Source organism: Balaenoptera musculus, chromosome 3, assembly GCF_009873245.2.
Source record: "Balaenoptera musculus isolate JJ_BM4_2016_0621 chromosome 3, mBalMus1.pri.v3, whole genome shotgun sequence".
Classification (NCBI taxonomy): Eukaryota; Metazoa; Chordata; class Mammalia; order Artiodactyla; family Balaenopteridae; genus Balaenoptera; species Balaenoptera musculus.
Window position 1 is genome coordinate 164,235,109 of NC_045787.1, and position 20,383 is coordinate 164,255,491.

Genomic DNA, 20,383 nt, shown 5'->3' on the forward strand with positions numbered 1-20,383 from the left:
CTCTTCTCATCTCTACCCCCATCTCCCATCTCTCTCCCGATCTCCCAGACGTTTCTCCTTCTCTGTCTCTCTGACTCTCTCTCCCTCCTGTCATCCCCTCTCCTTGACTTATGAGGTTTCTTCTCTCTCTGCTGCCAATGGGGGAAGCTGGAGGGGGCCCAGCGTGGGGGGGGGGCGCCAGCCCAGGCCGGGAGCCCAGCCTGGCAGCTTCTCTCAGATCTGGGACGACCATTTCCTCCTTCAGCCAGGGAGGCCACTCGGGTTACGAGTTCAGGACTGTAGGAACTGGGAGGAGACTGCTAGTCGGGGAGGCCTTCTTACAAGCCGGAGACCCTAGCCTGGTGGGGGCTCTACGTGAGTCACTTTGTCCCTCAGAGACATGATTGTGTGGGTTACTTCTGTCTGTTTTCGGCCCTGCAGGACCTGACCTGTGTGAGGATGTGAGAGTGTGTGTGGGAGACAAATGGAAACTTGCGCTGGGCTGTGGGCGGGTATCAGGGGTTTGCCGTGTGCCTGGTTTGCGTCTCTGCGCTTGCCAGTGTGTGACCACGTGTACCTGGGTGTGTACGTGCCTGACGCAGAGATACAGACACGCTCAGCCCACGGGGTATTTTCCTTTAAGTCGTGGTGTGTGCGTGTGTGACCGCATTTTGTTTTTATTTATTTTTTTTTGTTTTTTAAATTAATTTATTTATTTTTGGCTGCGTTGGGTCTTCATTGATGCGTGTGGGCTTTCTCTAGTTGCGGCGAGCGGGGGCTACTCTTTGTTGCGTTTCGCGGGCTTCTCATTGTGGTGGCTACTCTTGTTGCAGAGCACGGGCTCTAGGTTCACAGGCTTTAGTAGTTGTGGCACGCGGGCTGAGTAGCTGTGGCTCGCGGGCTCTAGAGCGCAGGCTCGGTAGTTGTGGTGCACGGGCTTAGTTGCTCTGTGGCATGTGGAATCTTCCTGGACCAGGGCTCGAACCTGTGTCCCCTGCATTGGCAGGCGGATTATTATTATTATTTTAATTAATTAATTAATTTTTGGCTGCGTTGGGTCTTCGTTGCTGCACTCAGGCGTTCTCTAGTTGTAGCGAGTGGGAGCTACTCTTTGTTGCAGTGCGCGGGCTTCTCATTGCGGTGGCTTCTCTTGTTGAGGAGCACAGGCTCTAGGGGTGCGGGCTTCAGTAGTTGTGGAACATGGGATCAGTAGCTGTGGCTCGAGGGCTCTAGAGCACAGGCTCACTAGTTGTGGCGCACGGGCTTAGTTGCTCTGTGGCATGTGGGATCTTCCCGGACCAGGGCTCGAACCCATGTCCCCTGCATTGGCAGGAGGATTCTTAACCACTGCGCCACCAGGGAAGTCCTGTGACCACATTTTGAACACACAGTTGCTCCCCAAATCTGTGCTATTTCCAGTTGTGTCGTTTTTTTTTTTTTTTTTGGACTGCACCACGCTGCTTGTGGGATCTTAGTTCCCAGACCAGGAATCGAACCTGCGCCCCAGCAGTGAAAGCACTGAGTCCTAACCACTGGACCCCCAGGGAATTCCCTCCAGTTATGTTGTTGTAATTGTCTGTGCCAGGAAAATCCACGGACACACACACATACACATACACACACACAGATTCCATGTGTCTATCTTTGCTGCTTTGTGCAGTGGTTTGCATGTCTCACTGGGTATCCGTGTGTGTCTTTGTGCTGTATTGTTATGTGCACATGCAGAGGTGTGTGTGTGACTGTTGTGGTATACCTGTGTGTGAGTTCTGGAGCCATGTTACCTGGGCCGAATCCCATTGCCGATCCTTTCTTTGGCTGTGTGACCACAGGCAAGTTGCTCACCCTCTCTGAGGCTCCATTCTCTGCTGTAAAATGTGGCTACATACAGAAACCAGCTGTTTGCTAGGATTAAATGAGATACAAATGTAGAGTTTAGAGTCATGCCTGACAGGCAGCAGGTGCCGCTGATATTCGCTATTGTTGTTCTCTGTGGTGTGTGTGTGTGTGTGTGTGTGTGTCTGTGCCTGTCTGTGTCTGAGGCTGGGATCCACCCAGCCTCCCTGGGCCTGCAGCCTCCCACGCTCTGTGCTCTGCTGTAGGGGGAACGTCCAGGGCACTGAACTGTGTTATCAGGCTCTGGTGGCCTGGGCAGGAGGGTCTGGCAATTCTGCCTCAGTTCTCACATGGGAAATGCTAAATATTTACAGTTGGAGCTCCTGGGCTCAGCATCACCGCTCTAGTCCCAGGCTCTGGGTGGCCGGGGGTGGTTACCAAGCCTCCTCCCTCCTGATCTTCCACCAGCCTCTCCCCTTCTCCACTTCAGAGGCCCTGCTGGACCCTCAGCTCCTCCTCGGACTTCTTGTGTCTGCTGCGGGCCTTGCTGAACTCAGGGTCTTGGTCGTGAGAGGTGAGAGCGCAGGAGGGTGGGAGGGCAGGTGGAGGCTGAATCTGTCTGTTGGGAAACCTGGGCCTTGGCTTGGCTGGGGGACTCCCCAGACCTCCTCTTTACCCCAGGCTGAGATCCTGGAAGGCAGTGGATGTTACACACACTCTAGTTCCAACGGGTTTGGTCCACCCCTGTTGTGGAGGGCCTGATGTCTTCGGGCAGGGGGCGGCAATGAGAGGACCCTGCTCTGCCCTTGGTAGCTAGTGCTTGGGGTGTGAGTACAGTAGTGAATATGCCTTTCTCCAGCACAGAACCCTCCATGGTTCCCACGTGACTCAGAGTAAAACCCCAAATCCTCCTCAAGGTTCACAAGGCCCTGCACACTTTGCCCCCATCACCTCCTTGTCGTCACTTCCTCCTGCTCTCCCCCTTACTCATTCTGTTGCAGCCTTACAGGCTTTCCTGCTATTCCTTGGGCATATCAAGTAAGGTTCCACCTCAGGGCCTTTGCACTTGCTGTTCCCTCTGCCTGAATGCTCTTCCCTTTCTCTCTCTTCCTTCAGGTCTTCACTCAAGTGTCATCTTCTCAGTAAGGTCTGACTCCTCTATTTAAAATGCCCCCCCAGCCCAGGTCTCCCACCCCCTTCCCTGTTTTTCTACTAAGCACTTAACCTCTGGCCTAGCCACCATCTGTTTTCCCAACCTGCTCCACGAGGGCAGGGGTTTTGTCTGTGTTGGTCACAGCTGTGTCCCCATCTCCTGGAACAGCTCCTGACACACAACAGGTGCTCAAGGAATGCTTGTAGAGTGTGTGAACAAGGCAATGTGTGTGACAATGAAGCCTGCAGGACATGCGCCTGTGTGGCCATCAGGATGTGTGGGTTTGGATATGGTGGATCTTGGCGCGGACAGGGCCAGCATGTGGACATGTGGAACATTTTCTTAATGTTGGCATGTGCACGTGGGAGGGATGTGTTTCCCCATCAGACAGCCTGCAAGTGTGTGAACCCCAGGAATGAAGACAATGGAGGCCCGTGTGTGGATCCTGCAGGGCCGCGGGTTGGTGGCCACAAGTATACACCCTTGAGCGAAGACACCTGTATAAGCTCACCTGTAGGAGCCAGGGAACACGTGGCGGGGGCGGGGCATGTGGGCAGACCCGGGGCATGTGGGTGTTGCGTGCGGGGTGTGTGTGACACCTGGCACTGTTTTAGGCGCTGCGGACAGAGCAGTGAACAAAACCCAGCCTCAGCCTCTGGGAGCTGATGTTTTGGTGGAGGAATTCAGATCATAAACAATGGCAAACAAGGCAATTGCAGAGTGATAAAGGCTAAAATGAAATAGACGGACTGTGCTAGGGCGTGCCCAGGCAGGGGCAACTCTAAATGGGGTAGTCAAAAAGGGCTTCTTTTTGTTTTTAAGTTTATTTTTGGCTGTGTTGGGTCGTCTTTGCTGCACGCGGGCTTTCTCTAGTTGCGGTGAGTGGGGGCTACTCTTTGTTGCGGTGCGCGGGCTTCTCATTGCGGTGGCTTCTTTTGTTGCAGAGCACGGGCTCCAGGCGCATGGGCTTCAGTAGTTGTGGCACGCGGGCTCAGTAGTTGTGGCTCGAGGGCTCTAGAGCACAGGCTCAGTAGCTGTGGCACACGGGGTTCGTTGCTCTGAGGCATGTGGGATCTTCCCGGACCAGAGATCGAACCCGTGTCCGCTGCATTGGCAGGCGGATTTTTAACCACTGCGCCACCAGGGAAGTCCCTCAAAGAGGGCTTCTGAGGAGGAGACAGCTGAGCTGAGACCTGAATAAGGAGAGACAGGGAGCTGTGATAAATTCAGGGAAGAATATTCCAGGCTGCGGAAACAGCAAGTGCAAAGGCTCTGAGGCTGGAGGGTCCCTTGTGTGTTTGAGGAACAGCCAGGCCAGGGTGCCTGAAGCAGAGTGAGCGCGGTGGGTGGGAGGGTGAATGGGAGGAGGGGAGGGCAGGGAGGGGACTGGGCAGAGCATGCAGGGCCTTGTGGGCTACGGGGAGGACTTGGGCTTTTCCTCTGAGTGAGGAGGAAGCCACAGAGGTCCTGAGCAGAGGAGGAGGGACGTGACCTGACTTGGGTGTTCACGGGTATCCTCTGGCCACTGAGGGAGAAACAGAGCAGAGGTTGAGGATGGAAGCCTGGTGACCTGGCAGGCAGCTGCTCTAAGGAAGTCCAGATGGTGTCTTGAGCTGGGATCATGGGAGGGAGTGAGAATGGGGGGGGGCGGAATGTGGAGGAATTCAGGGTCTAAACACAAGAGCTGATAGGCCTGGCTGATGGGCTCCATCTGCCATGAAGCAACATGGATGACTCTGGAGTTTTGGTCTGAGGACGTGGGAAATAGGGTGTCCGCTACTAGACTGAGTTAGTGAGACTTTCCCCTCATCTCCCCTCACCCCCTCCCACCTGTTTTCCCATGGCTTCTGCTCCAGTCTCCTCCAGGTTCCTTTAATACATCAGGCATGGTCCAACCTCAGGGCCTTTGCACTTTCTGTTCCCCCTGCCAGGGACCTCTTTTCTCCCAGATTCCCCCATGGTTTCCTCCCTCACCTCTTTCAGGTCTTTGTTCAAAACTGTCACCTCTTCCAGGTCTTCCCTCCTCTCAAATTGCCCCTGCACATATCCCCATATCTCTGTCTTTTACTGGGTTTTTTTTGTAGTTGTTGTTTGCTTCTTTGGTCGCGCCGTGCAGGTTGCGGGATCTTAGTTCCCAGACTAGGGATGGAACCCAGGCCCCTTGCAATGGAAACCGGGAGTCTTAACCACTGGACACCCAGGGAATTCGCCTCTGTCTTTTACTGTTATCTTTAGTACCTAGGGCTGTCTAATACACTCTATTAATTCTAAGTTTATTTGGTCCTTGCTCACCAGGGCAGGGATTTTTGTGTTTTGTTCCCAACTGTATTCCCAGCGCGTAGAACTGAGGCCAGCACACAGTAAGCACTCAGGGAATGCTTGCTGAATGAATGGACGAGACATACTGACCCGCAGGGCGCCTGGAACTCAGTGGCAAGGCCAGAGCTGGATTCTATTGTAGTATCTCCAGCCTCGGGGCAGGGAAAGGGATGGAGGCGGGCGTGTGTGGACCCTGATCCACGCAGCTGTACACATGTGCATTCCCGCGAGGGACCAGATAGGTTTGGCCCAGCTTGAGAGTAGGGGGTCGAGCCTGGGTTCCGGGGCCCCCTCCTTCCCGTTCATCCTCTGCCTGCAGGTCCGCCATGTCGGCACCCGGGCTGCTCACGATGCAGCTGCTGCTCTTGCTGGACGCTTGGTGGGCGCGCGCAGCCGCCCCGCGCTGCACCTACACCTTCGTGCTGCCCCCGCAGAAGTTCACAGGCGCCGTGTGCTGGAGCGGGCCGGCGGCTCCGCGCCCGACTCCGGAGGCCGTGAACGCCAGCGATGTGGCGGCGCTGCGCGTGCGAGTGGGCCGTCACGAGGAGCTGCTGCGCGAACTTCAGCGGCTGGCGACGGCCGACGGCGCTGTAGCCGGCGAGGTGCGTGCGCTGCGCAAGGAGAGCCGTGGCCTGAGCGCGCGCCTGGGACAGCTGCGCGCGCAGCTGCAGCACGAGGCGGGCCCGGGGGCGGGGCTAGGCCTGGGGGCGGAGCCTGCCGCCGCGCTGGCGCTGCTTGGGGAGCGCGTGCTGAACGCCTCGGCCGAGGCGCAGCGCGCCGCCGCCCGCTTCCACCAGCTGGACGTCAAGTTCCGCGAGCTGGCACAGCTGGTCAGCCAGCAGAGTGGCCTCATCTCCCGCCTGGAACGCCTGTGCCCGGGGAGTGCGGGCGGGCAGCAGCAGGTAACTCTGAAACTATCCCCCTCCCCAAATAGCAGCCACTTCTTGCGAGCCTCTTCCGTAGATGGGCCTCCTGAAACCCCATGCCCTTTTTTTTTTTTTTTTTTTTTGGCCGCGCTGCGGGGCATGCGGGATCTTCGTTCCCCGACCAGGGATGGAACCCGTGCCCCCTGCAGTGGAAGCACCGAATCTTAACCACTGGACCGCCAGGGAAGTCCCAACCCCATGATTCTCAGTTCAGAAATACAAAAAGCTCCAAAAACGGACCCCTACCTCTTTCCCAGTAACTCATTTGGGTCAAAACGCAACTGGTAGCTACTTAAAGTCTTTACTTATCTACCTAATATGAATACTCATCGGACCCTATAATCAAGCATATTATTAATATGTGGATAAAGACCAAAGACCTCGTTGGGGGTGTTAGGTAATATAAAGGTAGACCCTGTATGACTCTTTCTAACTCGTGCTATATTATTCTAAATTCTGGACTATGTCTCGCCTTAGGTTTTGAATAAGCGATTGTTGCTTTGTGACAGTACCTAACTTACAGGGTTGTCGGGAGGATTCAGTAAGTTAATACTCAATATTGGATGTACTCATATTATCCCAACTTCACAGAAAAGTTTGGAGGCACAGATCGGTTAAGCCATTAACACCAGAGCAGGAGTTTAAGCCCAGCTCTGTCTCTTCTTGACTACTAGAGTTAGGCTTGGGAGGATCAATACACGCCCCTGCTTGATCTTCCCATCTGGGTGCTAGGAGATTTACGAGCCCAGAGCGTCCTGGGCTAAGGGTTAGTGCGATCACATCTAACTCTCTCGGTTACCCCAGGTCCTGCCACCACCCCTGGTGCCTGTGGTTCCAGTCAGTCTGGTAGGTGGCACCAATGACACCAGCAGGAGGCTGAACTCAGCCCCAGAATCCCAGCGAGACCAGACCCTGAGACAGCAGGGGCCCTTGGCCTCCCCTGTGCCCTCGGGGAACCCTGCTGTCCCTACCAAGCCAGCAGGTAAGACAAGGGCAGGGCTGTTGGGGGTGTGAGGAGCCAGGAGATTCCCAGTGCAGCATGAATAGAGGGAAATATGAGTCAAGACTTTAATGCCAGATTCCTCTCATGCTGGGGGGACTGGAGGAAATGATGCTTTTATTCTGATAATGGAACAGGGAGATATGGCTCTTAACTTTGATAAAGACCAAAATTCTTACTATGGTGTGAAAATAGGAGAGGTACTCTTACTTTGACAAGAGGGCAGGGGATTCAGGACTGCTACTTTGGTGAGAATTTGAGGGAATTCAGAGGGCCATGTTTAAGACCTCTATTCTGATGAGAAGACCACAGAAGGAGAATTTAAGAATCCCAGGCTCCACATTTGCTCTAGTGAGAGAAGAATGACTTAGAGTCTTATTTAGGTAAGAAAAGGGGTATTGGGGCTCTTATTCTGGAGAGGGGATAGGAGAGGCAGTTCGACTGTTCTGGTAAGGGGACCAGTGAGAATCAGGACTCTTACTCTAGTAAAGGGTTGACTGGTCCAGGTTGTGCCTGTCCCATATCCCTGTGCCCGTAGGCCCATGGCGGGACTGTGCAGAGGCCCGCCAGGCAGGCCATGGACGGAGCGGAGTGTATGAGCTACGAGTGGGCCGGCATGTGATGTCAGCGTGGTGTGAGCAACAGCTGGAGGGTGGAGGCTGGACCGTGATCCAGAGGCGGCAAGATGGCTCCGTCAACTTCTTCACTACCTGGCAGCACTACAAGGTGGGCACGGGTGGGTGGGGCAAGGCTGGGCAGGGTAAGGGGACCTGCTTCTGACTCCCTGACTTTCCTGCCCTGCCAGACGGGCTTTGGGCAGCCTGATGGGGAATACTGGCTGGGCCTTGAACCTGTGCATCAGCTGACCAGCCATGGGGACCATGAGCTACTGGTGCTCCTCGAGGACTGGGGAGGCCGCGGGGCACGTGCCCACTATGATGGTTTTTCCCTGGAGCCTGAGAGTGACCACTACCGCCTACGGCTTGGCCATTACCATGGAGATGCTGGAGACTCTCTATCCTGGCACAATGACAAGCCTTTCAGCACCGTGGATAGGGACCGAGACTCCTATTCTGGTAAAGAGCCCTTATTCTGGTGGTGGGGTGGGGGAGGGAGTAGGAGACTGTTAGTGCGGAAATGAAAGGGGGTGGGGTAAGACTTCCCTCTGGTAAGGATCAGGATAAACAAGAGAGTGGAGGACAGGACTCTTATTCTGGTGAGGGGGTGTGGAGTCCAGATTCATTCTCTGATGAGGCAGTAAGAGTCAGGACTCCTGCCTTTGTGAAAGGTGGTGGGGGGGTGGGGGGAATAGGGGGAGCTATGAGAGCTAGGACTCTTATTCTAGAAAGGAAGTAGAGAAGGTTGTTTTCCCTGATAAAGGAATGAGAGGTAAAACTCCTAGTTTGCAGAAAGGGTGGAGAAAAAGTGACTTGTACTTTGGTAAGGGGATAAGGAAGGAATTAAGGCTATTACTCTGAACAAAGTACGGGGACAGAGGATGCCTGGCAAAAGCCTTGTACTAGTGAGGTGCTGGTAGAGGCTTTTATTCTGGTGAGAAGACGTGGATTCTCTCTTCCCTCAGGTAACTGCGCCCTGTACCAGCGGGGAGGCTGGTGGTACCATGCCTGTGCCCACTCCAACCTCAATGGTGTGTGGCATCGTGGTGGCCACTACCGTAGCCGTTACCAGGATGGCGTTTACTGGGCCGAGTTTCGTGGTGGGGCTTACTCTCTCAAGAAGGCTGCCATGCTGATCAGGCCCCTGAGGCTGTGACCATCTGTTCGTCTGTCCCCCAGGTCACAGGGGATGTGTGTCAGCAGGAGCCCAAGTTGTCCTGGCCACACCTCCTTTGTGACTCAGTGTGGGCTGTGTCCCACAGACCTCTTCTCGTTGTGGATCTGCTCCCCAGGACCCTGAAAACAGCACCCAGGAATCCCCCTGCCAATATCTTGGACCCAGACGGCTCCCCAAGGGCATTTAGATCTCCGTTTGAGCTCATATTTTATAGCAACACAAAATTTCCACAGACCGTGTCTGGTTTGCATCTGCACCTGGCAGGGGTCACTCCCCGTGCCCGCCCTCCTCCTCCTCCTCTTCCTCCTCCTCCTTCAGGTCCTCCAGAATGAGGTTGTCCAGGTCTTCCAGGAGTCCCCCCTGGCTCAGGCAGGTGGCCACAGTGGAGCCACTGCTGATGTGGAGGTTGCTGGGGTGCAGGACTTTGGGCAGGTGGTTCTGCTTCCGACTCTTGGGGTGTGCGCAGGACGTCCCAGGCACGTGGGGCTCTGGGGAGGGAGAGGTTCTGAGGTCCTGGGGCTTGAGGCCATGGGGAGCTCTGGGGAGGGGAGGGGCTGAGGCCACAGGCTCTGGGGCCAGAGCTACAGGAAATTCAGAGGTGAAAGTAACAGGTGTTGAAGCCACAGGAGACCCAGGGACATGGGCGTCACCCGAGACTACAGAGGACACAACAGGAGCCAAGAACACAGAGACCACAGGGGCAGAGTCCACAGGACACTGGGGTGTGGGCCACCAGAGTGAAACCACAGAACTTTATGCAAGGAAACATGGAAGGTAGATGACGCCATGGGAGGTGGGTGTTAGGAGGGGCAGGGGTCCTGAGTGACCTGGAGGTAAGGAGGCTGGAGGACCGTGGAAGATGTGGAAGGAGGGGCCGTTGCAGTGGGAGATGAAAAGGCCTCCAGGACTGAGGCCTTAGGAGGTGTGTGGAAGAAGCAGGCAGAGACCTTGGTTCTTAAAGCCTCAGAGGTGTATGTCCCAGGAGTCAGTCAAGGCCAAGTAGACTGCCCGGAATGGGGGGGTAGGCCATGGGGACGCGCCAGGCCCTCACCTCGCCGATTGTAGCAGTCCTCAGCGGAGCAGGAGTGGGTGTGGGTGCTGCGGCGATCTGTGTCCCGGTCCCAGCGTGGAGGGAGGATCCGTGTCGGATACACGGGGAAGCCGCACCCGTAGCAGGGGGACCGGGACCCCATCTGTGCCCAGCCCCTGGGGGCGGGCAGGGCCGTGAGGGTCCAAGGGCCAGCTGGGCCAGGGTGGGGCCAGGGCAGGGAGGGGTTAGGGCTGGGGTGGGGCAGGGCCGAGGATGGGGGGTCGGGGTGGGGTCAGCGCCCTCACCGGAAGTTGTGCCGACATTTCGGACAGTGGAACTCAGCCACGCCCCACATCTTTTCACTGGGCACCGGCTCGTAGCGCTTCCGGCATTTCCTGCATCTGGACACCTGGGGGTGCGGAGACAGGAGCAGGCTTGCTGTCAGAGGTGAGCAGTGATAGCCTGGTGTTAGCCAGAGCGAGATTTACACTATGGAAATTGGCAAACACTGTAAATCTGGGGGTGCCTCCGCCCCACGAGAGCCGGTTATTAGGCATTTACCAGAAGCATACCACTGGTCAGGGGGTTCAGAAGCCAGATTTGGGGTTGTGGTTTGGGGGTCAGGTTTGATTTCTGTGGTAGCTGTCAAACTGTGTAGTCAGAGGTCAGGCTCCGGGATAAGAGTTGAGCTTCTCAAGTTGAATGTCAAGTTGAAAAGTCCAGCTCAGTGGGTTGGGGTTAGGGTCTGAGATTGGGGTTGATCTCTGAGGTTGCAGGTCCGGGGCTGGGCTCTCAGAGGCTGATGTTCTTGGGTCAGAGGTTTGGACACTAAGAGTGGGGCTTCGGAGTGGAGCCGGGACAGAACCAAGGTCAGAGGTTGGGTTATCACCTCCTTCCGCTGGGGCACGCGGCGCCACCAGACATGGTCACAGGAGGAGCAGGCGAACTGCCGGTCTACAGCAGGGATGAGGTCTTCCTGGGCACGTTGGAACATGCGTAGGTTGGCTTCTGTTAGTGGCAGGAGCGAGGTCGCCACCGCCTGCAGAATGGAGAGGGTGGTCAGCCCTCTTCTCCCCTTCCTGCCCCTACGGTGTCCCTCCTCCTCACCTATGAACACCCCCATGGATGTCCTCCCTGCTTACCTCCCTGTCCCACATCCTGGACTCACCTGGATGTCCCGGTCCTGCTTCATGTCCTCTGGGGGGTCCTGGGTGGAAACACCAGGGGCAGAAACTGGAGATGTGGTTCACGCCTCTTTTCTGGGGGCGGGGCTTCTGCACGGGGAGGCAGGGTTCTGGCCCCATATAAGAGTAGAGTGTCCCTAACTCAGGAGGAGTTGATTGAGCAGCATACACTTCCTGAGGGCAGGACGTGTGACCTCAGTTGTCCTTATAGCAACCCTGGGAGGTAGGCACACCTGTCATCCCCATTGCTCAGACGGGGAAACTGAGGCCCAGAGCCGGGAGAGGGCTTGCCTGAGATTATCCTGAGTGAGCATGGCAGAACAGGCTGGACCCCATGCTCCCTTCCTGCCAATGAATGCTACACACTTGCTGGCACTGTGACAGGTCACCTCTTTGAGGCCATGCTGCTTTAGGTTAAGTGCTTGAGCTCTGGATTCAGATAGATGCAGGTTGAAACCCTGGCTTCATCACTTCCAGCTGTGGGGGTGTGGCCAAGCCACTCCTCCTAATGAGGGACATCTAAGAGCCCAGGTTCTGACTCTTGGTGGCCTGGGTTCAAATCCCAGCTGCCACGTGCATTCAGCATGAACCTGGTGAGTGACTTCATCACCCTGTGTCTCAGTTTCCTCATCTGTAAAATGAACATGATAAGTAATAGGACCTGTCTCACAGGACCTGTGGCAATGAAATAAGTCAACAGGTAAAATTCCTGGAGTCCTGCCGCAGGGGAAGTGCTCAATCAATGATACTCTTTGCTATTTTTATCATACTCATTATATGTATAACTGTAAATATATAAATGTTAAGGGTATAATACGAATTTTATTATACTCTTTAACAACCCTGTGCTGGGTCTTTCAGGCACGCCAACCAGTACACCAGCCACCAAAGCCATCTAAGGGGCAAAGTGGCCATGCGAAGCCTTTCATTCATTCATTCATTCATTCATTCACATGGGCTCCCCTGCCCCTCCCTCTCTCCTCTCTGATCTCCTGCTCATCCCAGCCTGTCTGTGTGTTCCTTTTGTCATGCCACCCCCTCTTCCAGGAAGACCCTCTCCAACCGCTCCCCTTCCCAGAGATCACTCCTCCTTAGTCTTGAAGAACTTGGTACCACCTCCTCCAGGAAGCTTTCCCTGATCTCTTTGGCTCCTCTATAATGACAATCCTGATTCGTTTCACTGCTTAGTTTCTTGTCTCTCTCTTCCATTTAATACAGTCAGCATGTAATGAGCATCTACTGTTTGCAGGCTCCCTGGCCAGATACACGACTGAGAGGTGCATAAGTGAATGAGGCTAGACCACGAGTTGTGGACTGACAAGGCACAGATGGGGCTTGCCATGGATGAGCCTGACCCTTCTGTTCTCCCTCCCCTTACCACATCCTTTGAGGGGAGGGGGCAGTTTACCTGGGCATCCAGGTCATTACTCAGTTCCTGTCCATCTTTCTGCTTTACCCCTGGTGGGGAGAGTAAGTGTAAGTGAAAGGCCTTTGAAAGATCTTGTGGGAGTTTCAGGGCCCGAACCCCGATACAGACCATCCCCCAAAGAGATGATCTCATTGCCTCTTCCTACCCTCAGCAGAGACCACATCCCCTCCCCGCCCCCCAGCGGAACCCCCTGCAGGCAGGACCCCCGCCTGCTCACCGTACACGATGGAGCGCCCCACTCCGGTATGGTCGCTGCCAAATTTCCTCATCAGAGTCCCCGCCTTCTTGGAGGATACCTTCCCATGAAACTTCTCCCGGAGGCGCCGGACGCTCTTCTCCAGCTGGGATTGGGAGAGAGGGGCTCAGATGGAAGAAGGAGAGGCGCGATCGCCCCTCCCCCATCCCTAGGCATCCTTTTTTCACGGCCTGAACTTGACCCTTGGTTTTAGCCTCCGCACCCCCCACCCCCAATCCCTCTACTGCATTTCCTGGAAAAAGCCAAAGTCCCCACAGGGCACTGGGGGAGGGAGCGGACTAAGGCGCACGTCCCAGGCTAAAGGAGGAGGCCGGCCAGGTAACCCCTGGCCTCTGACCCTTGACCCAGCAGCCCCCGCTTCTCCTCAAGGAGGCCGCATTTCGCTCTGGGGCATGTGGCGGTCACTCTCCTTTCTGAAGGGGACGAGTGCCAGCCTGGGGGAAGGTCTAGGTTTCGGATGGAGTCCCCAGGAACTGCGAAGCCCCCTCCGCGCCCCCGGCTCCTCCCCAGCAGCTCTCGCGGGCCCCCGGCCCAGTTGTAGCCTTCTCCTACCTCCACACCTTCCTGAGACATGGTGGCGGCGCAGGTCCCCGCGAGGGTCCGCACTGGGCGCTCAGCGCCCCCCTACCTGGGCGCGCCCGTCTGTCCAGCTGCCTCTCAGGGCAGGGGGCGGGGCCTCCAGGCCGGCTCCGCCCTTCCTTTCCAGCCCTCCGTTTCGCTTTCGATTGGAAAGGGGGGGGACGGGGCGCGCTGGCTCCGCCCTGGCTCCACCTCTGCTCTTGCGCCCCAAACCCAGGCGGGCGCCCCCGATCTGCACCCTGCGGCGGAGCGCGCAGATCTCGGGCGGGGGAGGCGGCGCGGCCTCTGCAGTCGGTCACATGTCCCCACGCTGCGCGGGGTCCGCGTCTTCACGTCCCTCGTGGGGGCGGGGCCGCATCTGAAGGCCGCGGTGTGTCTCCCGGCCCCCGCTAGCTCGCGCTCCCCCAGTCCATCGCTCTGTCCCTTCCCCTCCCGTGCCCTCCCCTCCCCCAGGAATCAGGCGCTAATTAGGACCTGGACCCCTTTCTCACTTTGAGCCTCATACCTCGCCACGTCCCCTCTCTGAACCTTAGTTTACTCCTCTGTAAGATGGGGATGATGATAGTGGCTACATCCTGGGGTGTGGGTTTGTGTGTGTGTGCCCGCGCGCGTGCGTGTGCCAGGATTCGAGTCCCCGGGTAGAGCACTTAGTAGCGCCTGGCATGCTGTAGACATTCAGCTAGTCCCTGGGCCACCTACTATGTGCAAAATATGAAGGGGCAGGCAGTTGGCGGGGAAGGAGGAAGTGCTTGCTAAAAATACTGATTCCTGGTCCCTAGCCGTCCTGCAGAATCGGGCTGTCTAGGGGTTCCAGGGAATTTGCACTGTAAAACGGAAGGTTGAGAACCCCGGGGGGCCAGGACAATTTTAACCTAGCAAGGGGGGGAGGGGCTCTGGCCCAGCCTGGCCGCATCAGAAATGGCTTCTTGGAGGAGTCCTGGAAGTGTGAAGTCTCAGCAGGTGACGAACGGAGTGGGGGAAAGAAGCAGCTAGCCGTGCAAAAACCCCAGAATCAAGGGAGTCTAGCGCTTTAGGCCAGGGCTTCTCAGCCTCAGCAATACTGGCATTTTGGGCTGGATGGTTCTTCGCGGTGGGGGCCTGCCGTGTGCATCGTAGGATGTTTAGCAGCATAACTGGCCTCAACCCACTAGATGCCAGTGGCACCCCTGCCCCAGTCGTGACAACTGAAAATGTCTCCAGACGTTGCCAAATGTCCTCTGGGGGTGGCAAAATTGCATTAGGATAAATGACTCCCAAAACTGTTTTTCAACATGCACCTCTATCAGTAAAAATGTTGAAGCTCAACCCCCAGAGGGATATTTGTTTATAAATTATATACAAATACGGTTATACTAAGAGATTCTGTAGATCACTTTATAATAATGCATTTATTACATAATGATATTCCTTAGCAAACTTAAAAAAAAGATTTAAAAAATGTTCTAATGTTTTCTACCTGAACCCCAAAGTTTTGTTTGTGGGGTCTATGCACCCCTCCCTGGGGTGCATGTAAACAGTTCATGGTTCTTTGTGCTGAGTGGTGGGATTTCAGGCAGGGAAGGGGCGGTAGAGGCAGCACAGAGGACCTGGGATTTTATCCTGAGGGAAGTGGGGAGGCGTGGAGGGGCTCTCCCAGTATAGTTGCCAATTTCTACTTACCCAGTGGAGGGGGAGGTCACAGCTACGTCCCACCCCTTGGTCAGGGTGGGCACAGAGCAGGCAGGAAACAGGTGGGAGTCTGATCCAGCCCCCATACAACTCAGGTCTGCTAGATTCTCATCCTAATGGCCACCACAGTGAGAGCTTACTCTGTGCCAGGCACTGTTCCACTGTGGACCCAGCATCAAAGAAAGCAAAGATCCCTGCCCACATAAAGCTAGCATTCTAGTGGGGGAGACAGACAAGAAACAAATATGTAATAGGATAGGAGAGACTACATGCCGGGATGAAAAATGAACTGGGGCAGGGGGATGGGTAAAGGGAGTTTAGGGAAGCCTGCAGGAAGTAACATCTGAGTGGAGACCTGAAGGATGTGGGAGAAGAGAGTTCCAGCTAGAGGTGGGAGCCTGGGACTCTTGTTACCAGGTGTTGTAGTTCTCTATTGCTGCATAACAAATTATCCCCAAATGTAATGGCTTAAAACAATAAACACTTACCAGTTCATATAGTTTTTGTGGGTCAGGAATCCACGAATGGCTTTACTGAGCTTTCTGGCTCAGGGTTTCCATAAGGTTGTAGTCAAGATGTTGACTGGGGCTGCAGCCAGCTGAGAGTTTGACTGGGGCTGGAGGATCTTGCTTCTGTGATGGCTCACTGACATGACCAGCAGGTGGGTGCCGATTGTTGGCAGGATGCCTCAATTCCTCCCTACTTGGGCTGCTTGAGCTTGATACTCCCAACCTGGCAGCTGGCCTCCACAGAGCAAGCAACCCAAGAGAAGGAAAGCCAGGTGGAAATTGTATACTTTCGAGACCTCACCTTGAAAGTCACGTAGCATCACTTCTGCCGCCACATCCTGTGCGTTAAAATTGAGTCACTAGATCCAGACCATGTTTAGGGAGAGGGGAATAAAGACCCTGCCCTCTCTCCCCTCCTCCCCTCCCATCTCCTGCTGGAGCCTCTCACTGGCTGCACCAGCAGGCAAGGAAGGTAAGGGAGCCAGTCATGCAGTTAGCCTGTTTGGGCACAGAGCAGGGAGAGAAGGGTGAGAGTCAATTCAGAAGGACAAATAAAGATACAACCTGAGTATTGAATTTTGGCATTTGTAGGTGATCAGAAAAACATTCCCAGCGAACACATGGGGGCGCTACCTACCCACCAACAGTTCTGTTTGAGCTTTGTGGCCATCTTAGTCTGTCTGGCCAGATGTAGCTTGGCTGTACAGTGAGTGGTGTGAACATTTCTGCATTTTATCCTTTGTCTTTATAAAAAGGTGTGGAAAGGGAGAAAATGGATGTGCTGATAACAGTGATAAGAAGTGTAGCCTCTGACACTTTAGTATAATTGAGTCAAAGATGGAGCCCATTTGATCCATCCATTCATTAATTTGACAGACATGCATCAGGTGCCTCCTATCCGGCAGGCGTGGTGTCTGGCACCATTTCTGCCCTTCCGGAGTCATGGTCTTAATGGGAAAGAGAAACATGAAGCGGATGATATCACAAGTAGTTATTTAATTACATTTATGATATGTACCAAAAAAGAGAAATTGAGAGATCCATGAGAAAGGATAACACATGGGACCCTGAACTGGGTAGGGTGGTCAGGGAGGGCTTCATGGAGGAGGTGCCTCTTGAACTGAATTTTTTTTTTTTACCGCTCCACGTGGCTTGAAGGATCTTAGTTCCCTGACCAGGGATTGAACTGTGGGTCAGGGCAGGAAAGCTCTGAGTGCTAAACACTGGACCTCCAGAGAAATCCCAATGAACTGAAATCTTAACACTTTCTAAAACACTGTGTCAAGTGTTTTGAACTATGTATCTCATTTGATCCTCATAGCAATCCTATAAGGGGGGTAATATTATTACAAAAGGGAAGACAGGTTCAAGAACCTGCTCAAGGGGGGCCCTCCAAAGGATGAATAGGAACTAGCTAGGTGAAGAGGTGCAGGGTAGAAAGAGCAGCAAGGGCAAAGGCCCTGAGGTGGGAAGGGGCAGGGTCTATTGCAGAAATCTATAGGCCACCATGGCTCCGGCTTAGCGAGCAGGGGGGGAGAGTGGAGGGAGGGGAAGCTCATGCCCAAAGCAGCAAATCCTGACCTTCAGTTGAACCTTTTGAGGCGTATGCTGGGTGACCATAGGTTTAATTGTGGAGGAAATGGACCCGACTGGAGCATGTGTGTACTTTTTGCAACCTAGTCAATTTCCCCCTCAGTTTAATTAATTAATTAATTAATTAATTAATTAGACCATGCTGCGTGGCATGCAGGATCTTAATTTCCTGACTAGGGATAGAACCCGTGCCACCTACAGTGGAAGCGAGGAGTCTTAACCACTGGACCGCCAGGGAAGTCCCCCCTCAGTTTAACCAAATGAAGAAATTTGGGGATGCCCAGAATTGGAGATGTTGGGAAATGGGAAATCTCCAAACTGTTGGTTGGAAAGGGCATCCCTTGGTAGAACCTTTGGAGAGGGCAAGTCGGCAACACCTACTAAAGCATTGTGTGCTATTTTTTTTTTAATAACAAAATATTTTTATTAATTAGCTATCAGACATGCCTCTCCAAACTTTTTTCCCACATTTTATGTCTATGTACTCTTTTTTTATATACATTTATTTATTTATATTTTTTATTTTTGGCTGCGTTGGGTCTTTGTTGCTGCGCGCGGGATTTCTTTAGTTGCGGTGAGCGGGGGCTACTCTTTGTTGCGGTGCGCAGGCTTCTCACTGCGGTGGCTTCTCTTGTTGAGGAGCACGGGCTCTAGGTGCGCGGGCTTCAGTAGTTGTGGCACGTGGGCTCTAGAGCACAGGCTCAGTAGCTGTGGCGCACGGGCTTAGTTGCTCCGTGGCATGTGGGATCTTCCCAGACCAGGGCTTGAACCCGTGTCCCCTGCATTGGCAGGCGGATTCTTAACCACTGCGCCACTAGGGAAGTCCTATGGCTACGTACTCTTTAACTGACTCTTCATATGACAATGATTTGTAATATTTTCTATAGAGAGAATACAAAGATAATTTATCTTTTCTCTAGCATGGTTGATCAGTATTTGTTTTTTATTATTAATAACAGAAAAAAATTTTTCATCCTCGTAGTTCATTATTCCTGTGTGTGTGCACGCACGCATGAAATTTCAGAAGATTGTGTGCTATTTTAATTGTCTCTTTCAACTTCCGTATTCTGATGCTTTGACAGCTGGGGCCTCGCTGACCCTTCCTGGGCACACACACAAACCATTTGTGTGCATTTCTGCATGTGGATCTCCACACCACCTCTACTTTCCACATGACATATTTCTCTAGCAATCGAATTTTTGGGGTTTTTTTTTTGCAACAAGCATCCATAACTTTTGTAATGAGAACCAAGAAAATACACAATAAGACAAATCCAATTACTTTTTAAAATAACATGTACGAAACCCTGGATATCTATCTTTGACAATGACACCTAAGAGGTGAGAAGTAATTTGGGATTTCATAATTTGTGCAGTCCTTAGTAAATGGAATGTCCTTTACAGCACAGAAATCTATTGTTCAAGTTTTGCGAAGTCACATTCAAACACGTTTCCAAGAATGCATTATGTGCAAAAGTTGGGTAGCTTGTTTGGGACTCTGCTCAAATGAATTTGGTGAGTGGAGAAATTGCAGCGGCTAAAAGAGCCTGAGTGTATCCAGGGGCCAGCTGGGCGCCAGGCTCTCTGTGGGGTGTCCTCCCAGCTTTAGGCTATCAAGTCATCCCTCAGCCTTCTGGGTAGGTGCCAGTGTCCCTTTTTCAGATGAAGAATCTGAATTTCAGAGCAATTAAGCAAATCATGCAGGCACCTGGCTTATAGGTGGCACAGTCAGGACTTGAACTCAGGCCAGCTGACCGCAATGCTCCTTCCAGCTGGAATTGACGATGAGAAGTATAGAGGTCAAGAGGGCACATGTTGGAACCAGACAGTCTGGATTTGAGTCCATTCCTAGCTCTTTGAGCAATTTCTTTGCCTTTCTGGGCCTCAGTTTCCCCATCTCTGAAATGGGAATAGAGTTATTGTGAAGGTTCCGTAAGTTAATATAGATAAACCATTTAGAACTGGGCTGTCTGAAAGGGTAGCCACTGGTCACATGTGGCATTTGAGCTCTTGAAACGTGGTGGGTCCTAATCCAGATGTGCCATCAGTGTCAAACGCACGCTGGATTTTGAAGATTTATGTGAAATAACACGTCATTGACTTTTTGTACTGACTTCATGTTGAAATGGTATTTTGGATATACTGGGCTAAATAAAATTATTATAATTAATTTCACTAGTTTTGTTTTGCCTTTTTAATGTGACGACTAGAAAATTCAGTATTACATATGTGGCTTGCATTATATTCTTATGGGATTTAGAGGATGCAAAACATAGTAACCCTCCAAGGAGCATGTAGCTATTCTTATGACCATACCACCTTGGTTATGTTGCTTTGCCTAAGGCATTAACTGTGGGAAAACAGTTCTCTGCTCCAGCCCTGGGCCTGGTGGCCCCGTGTCTGCTCCTGGCAGCAGAAATACCCACAGTTAATTATTGATCCCACATTCCGGAAAGTTCACAGGGAAAGTATCGGGAAAGTTCATGAGGTACCCTTAGTTCTGGGAACTGGCCAGGTGACTTCATCTCTTTATATTTCACATTTTGAAATTTCAAATTTGTGAATAGCCCCCCTAAAAAACAGGACACTGCCTTTTTTTTTTCTGATTGCAAAAATTGTGTGCTTGTTCTTAAAAAAAAAAAGTTAAACATTAAGAAATATTTGATTTAGAAAGAGGAAGTCTTTATATACATAGGAAAATAAAATCTTAAGTTATAGTTTTGCTGTGGCCATAGAGGTGTCCATAAACTGCAGGAAAGAGGACACAGGGTGTGCAAGCAAACCATGGACAGTTCTGGTTCTTTGCGGGGAGGGGAGGATTTGGATGGGGCATCACATTTTCTTTCCCATATGCCTGCCTTTTGGGGAATCTTTTTGCTAGGTCTTCATGTATGATTAAAAACAACAACAACAACAAAAATAATAAAGGAAGGGATGGTAACTCCTCATTGCCCTGCTCCTAGGATAAGCCTCATTAAATCTGATGTATTGGATTGGCCAAAAAGTTTCTTCAGGTTTTTCCATAACATCTTACGGAAAAACCCGAATGAACTTTTTGGCTAACCCAAAATATTCTTCCACATCTTTTTCCTTTGAGCTACTTATTTTTCTATCTGACTTCATGATGGTGA

The 20,383-nt window shown here is 52.9% G+C and overlaps 2 protein-coding genes across 5 annotated transcripts; one reads left to right on the top strand and one right to left on the bottom strand.

Moving 5' to 3' along the window:
* Nucleotides 1-271: 271 nt before the first annotated feature.
* ANGPTL6 (angiopoietin like 6) lies at nt 272-9,236 on the top strand. 4 transcript variants are annotated; one of them, XM_036849253.1, is made up of 7 exons: nt 282-354; nt 2,303-2,386; nt 5,604-6,186; nt 7,015-7,192; nt 7,749-7,936; nt 8,016-8,286; nt 8,793-9,236. In XM_036849253.1, exons 3-7 carry the CDS (start codon nt 5,611-5,613, stop codon nt 8,981-8,983), a joined length of 1,404 nt encoding a protein of 467 aa, XP_036705148.1. In that variant the 5' UTR covers nt 282-354; nt 2,303-2,386; nt 5,604-5,610; the 3' UTR covers nt 8,984-9,236. The 4 variants fall into 4 exon arrangements, with proteins under 4 accessions (XP_036705151.1, XP_036705148.1, XP_036705150.1 ...); XM_036849255.1 differs by having other exon boundaries at nt 314-354; nt 2,281-2,386; XM_036849256.1 differs by lacking the exon at nt 2,303-2,386 and having other exon boundaries at nt 272-354.
* Nucleotides 9,199-13,784, bottom strand: SHFL (shiftless antiviral inhibitor of ribosomal frameshifting). The gene is made up of 8 exons (XM_036849258.1): nt 13,456-13,784; nt 12,865-12,988; nt 12,627-12,676; nt 11,203-11,241; nt 10,924-11,073; nt 10,340-10,443; nt 10,056-10,210; nt 9,199-9,492 (listed from the first exon to the last, which is right to left on the bottom strand). The coding sequence occupies exons 1-8, from the start codon at nt 13,474-13,476 to the stop codon at nt 9,272-9,274; spliced, it is 864 nt and encodes a 287-aa protein (XP_036705153.1). The 5' UTR covers nt 13,477-13,784; the 3' UTR covers nt 9,199-9,271.
* Between the last annotated feature and the right edge of the window lie 6,599 nt (nt 13,785-20,383).

Excerpts from the sequence above, each read along its gene's own strand:
- ANGPTL6 (XM_036849256.1), top strand. The coding sequence starts at position 5,611 with ATGTCGGCACCCGGGCTGCTCACGATGCAGCTGCTGCTCTTGCTGGAC. Across the intron at positions 6,187-7,014 it reads GTGCGGGCGGGCAGCAGCAG|GTCCTGCCACCACCCCTGGT; the intron begins GTAACTCTGAAA and ends CGGTTACCCCAG. Across the intron at positions 7,937-8,015 it reads CTACCTGGCAGCACTACAAG|ACGGGCTTTGGGCAGCCTGA; the intron begins GTGGGCACGGGT and ends CTGCCCTGCCAG.
- SHFL (XM_036849258.1), bottom strand. The coding sequence starts at position 13,476 with ATGTCTCAGGAAGGTGTGGAG. Across the intron at positions 10,444-10,923 it reads GCGTGCCCCAGCGGAAGGAG|GTGTCCAGATGCAGGAAATG; the intron begins GTGATAACCCAA and ends CCGCACCCCCAG. Across the intron at positions 9,493-10,055 it reads GGACTGCTACAATCGGCGAG|AGCCCCACGTGCCTGGGACG; the intron begins GTGAGGGCCTGG and ends CTCCCTCCCCAG.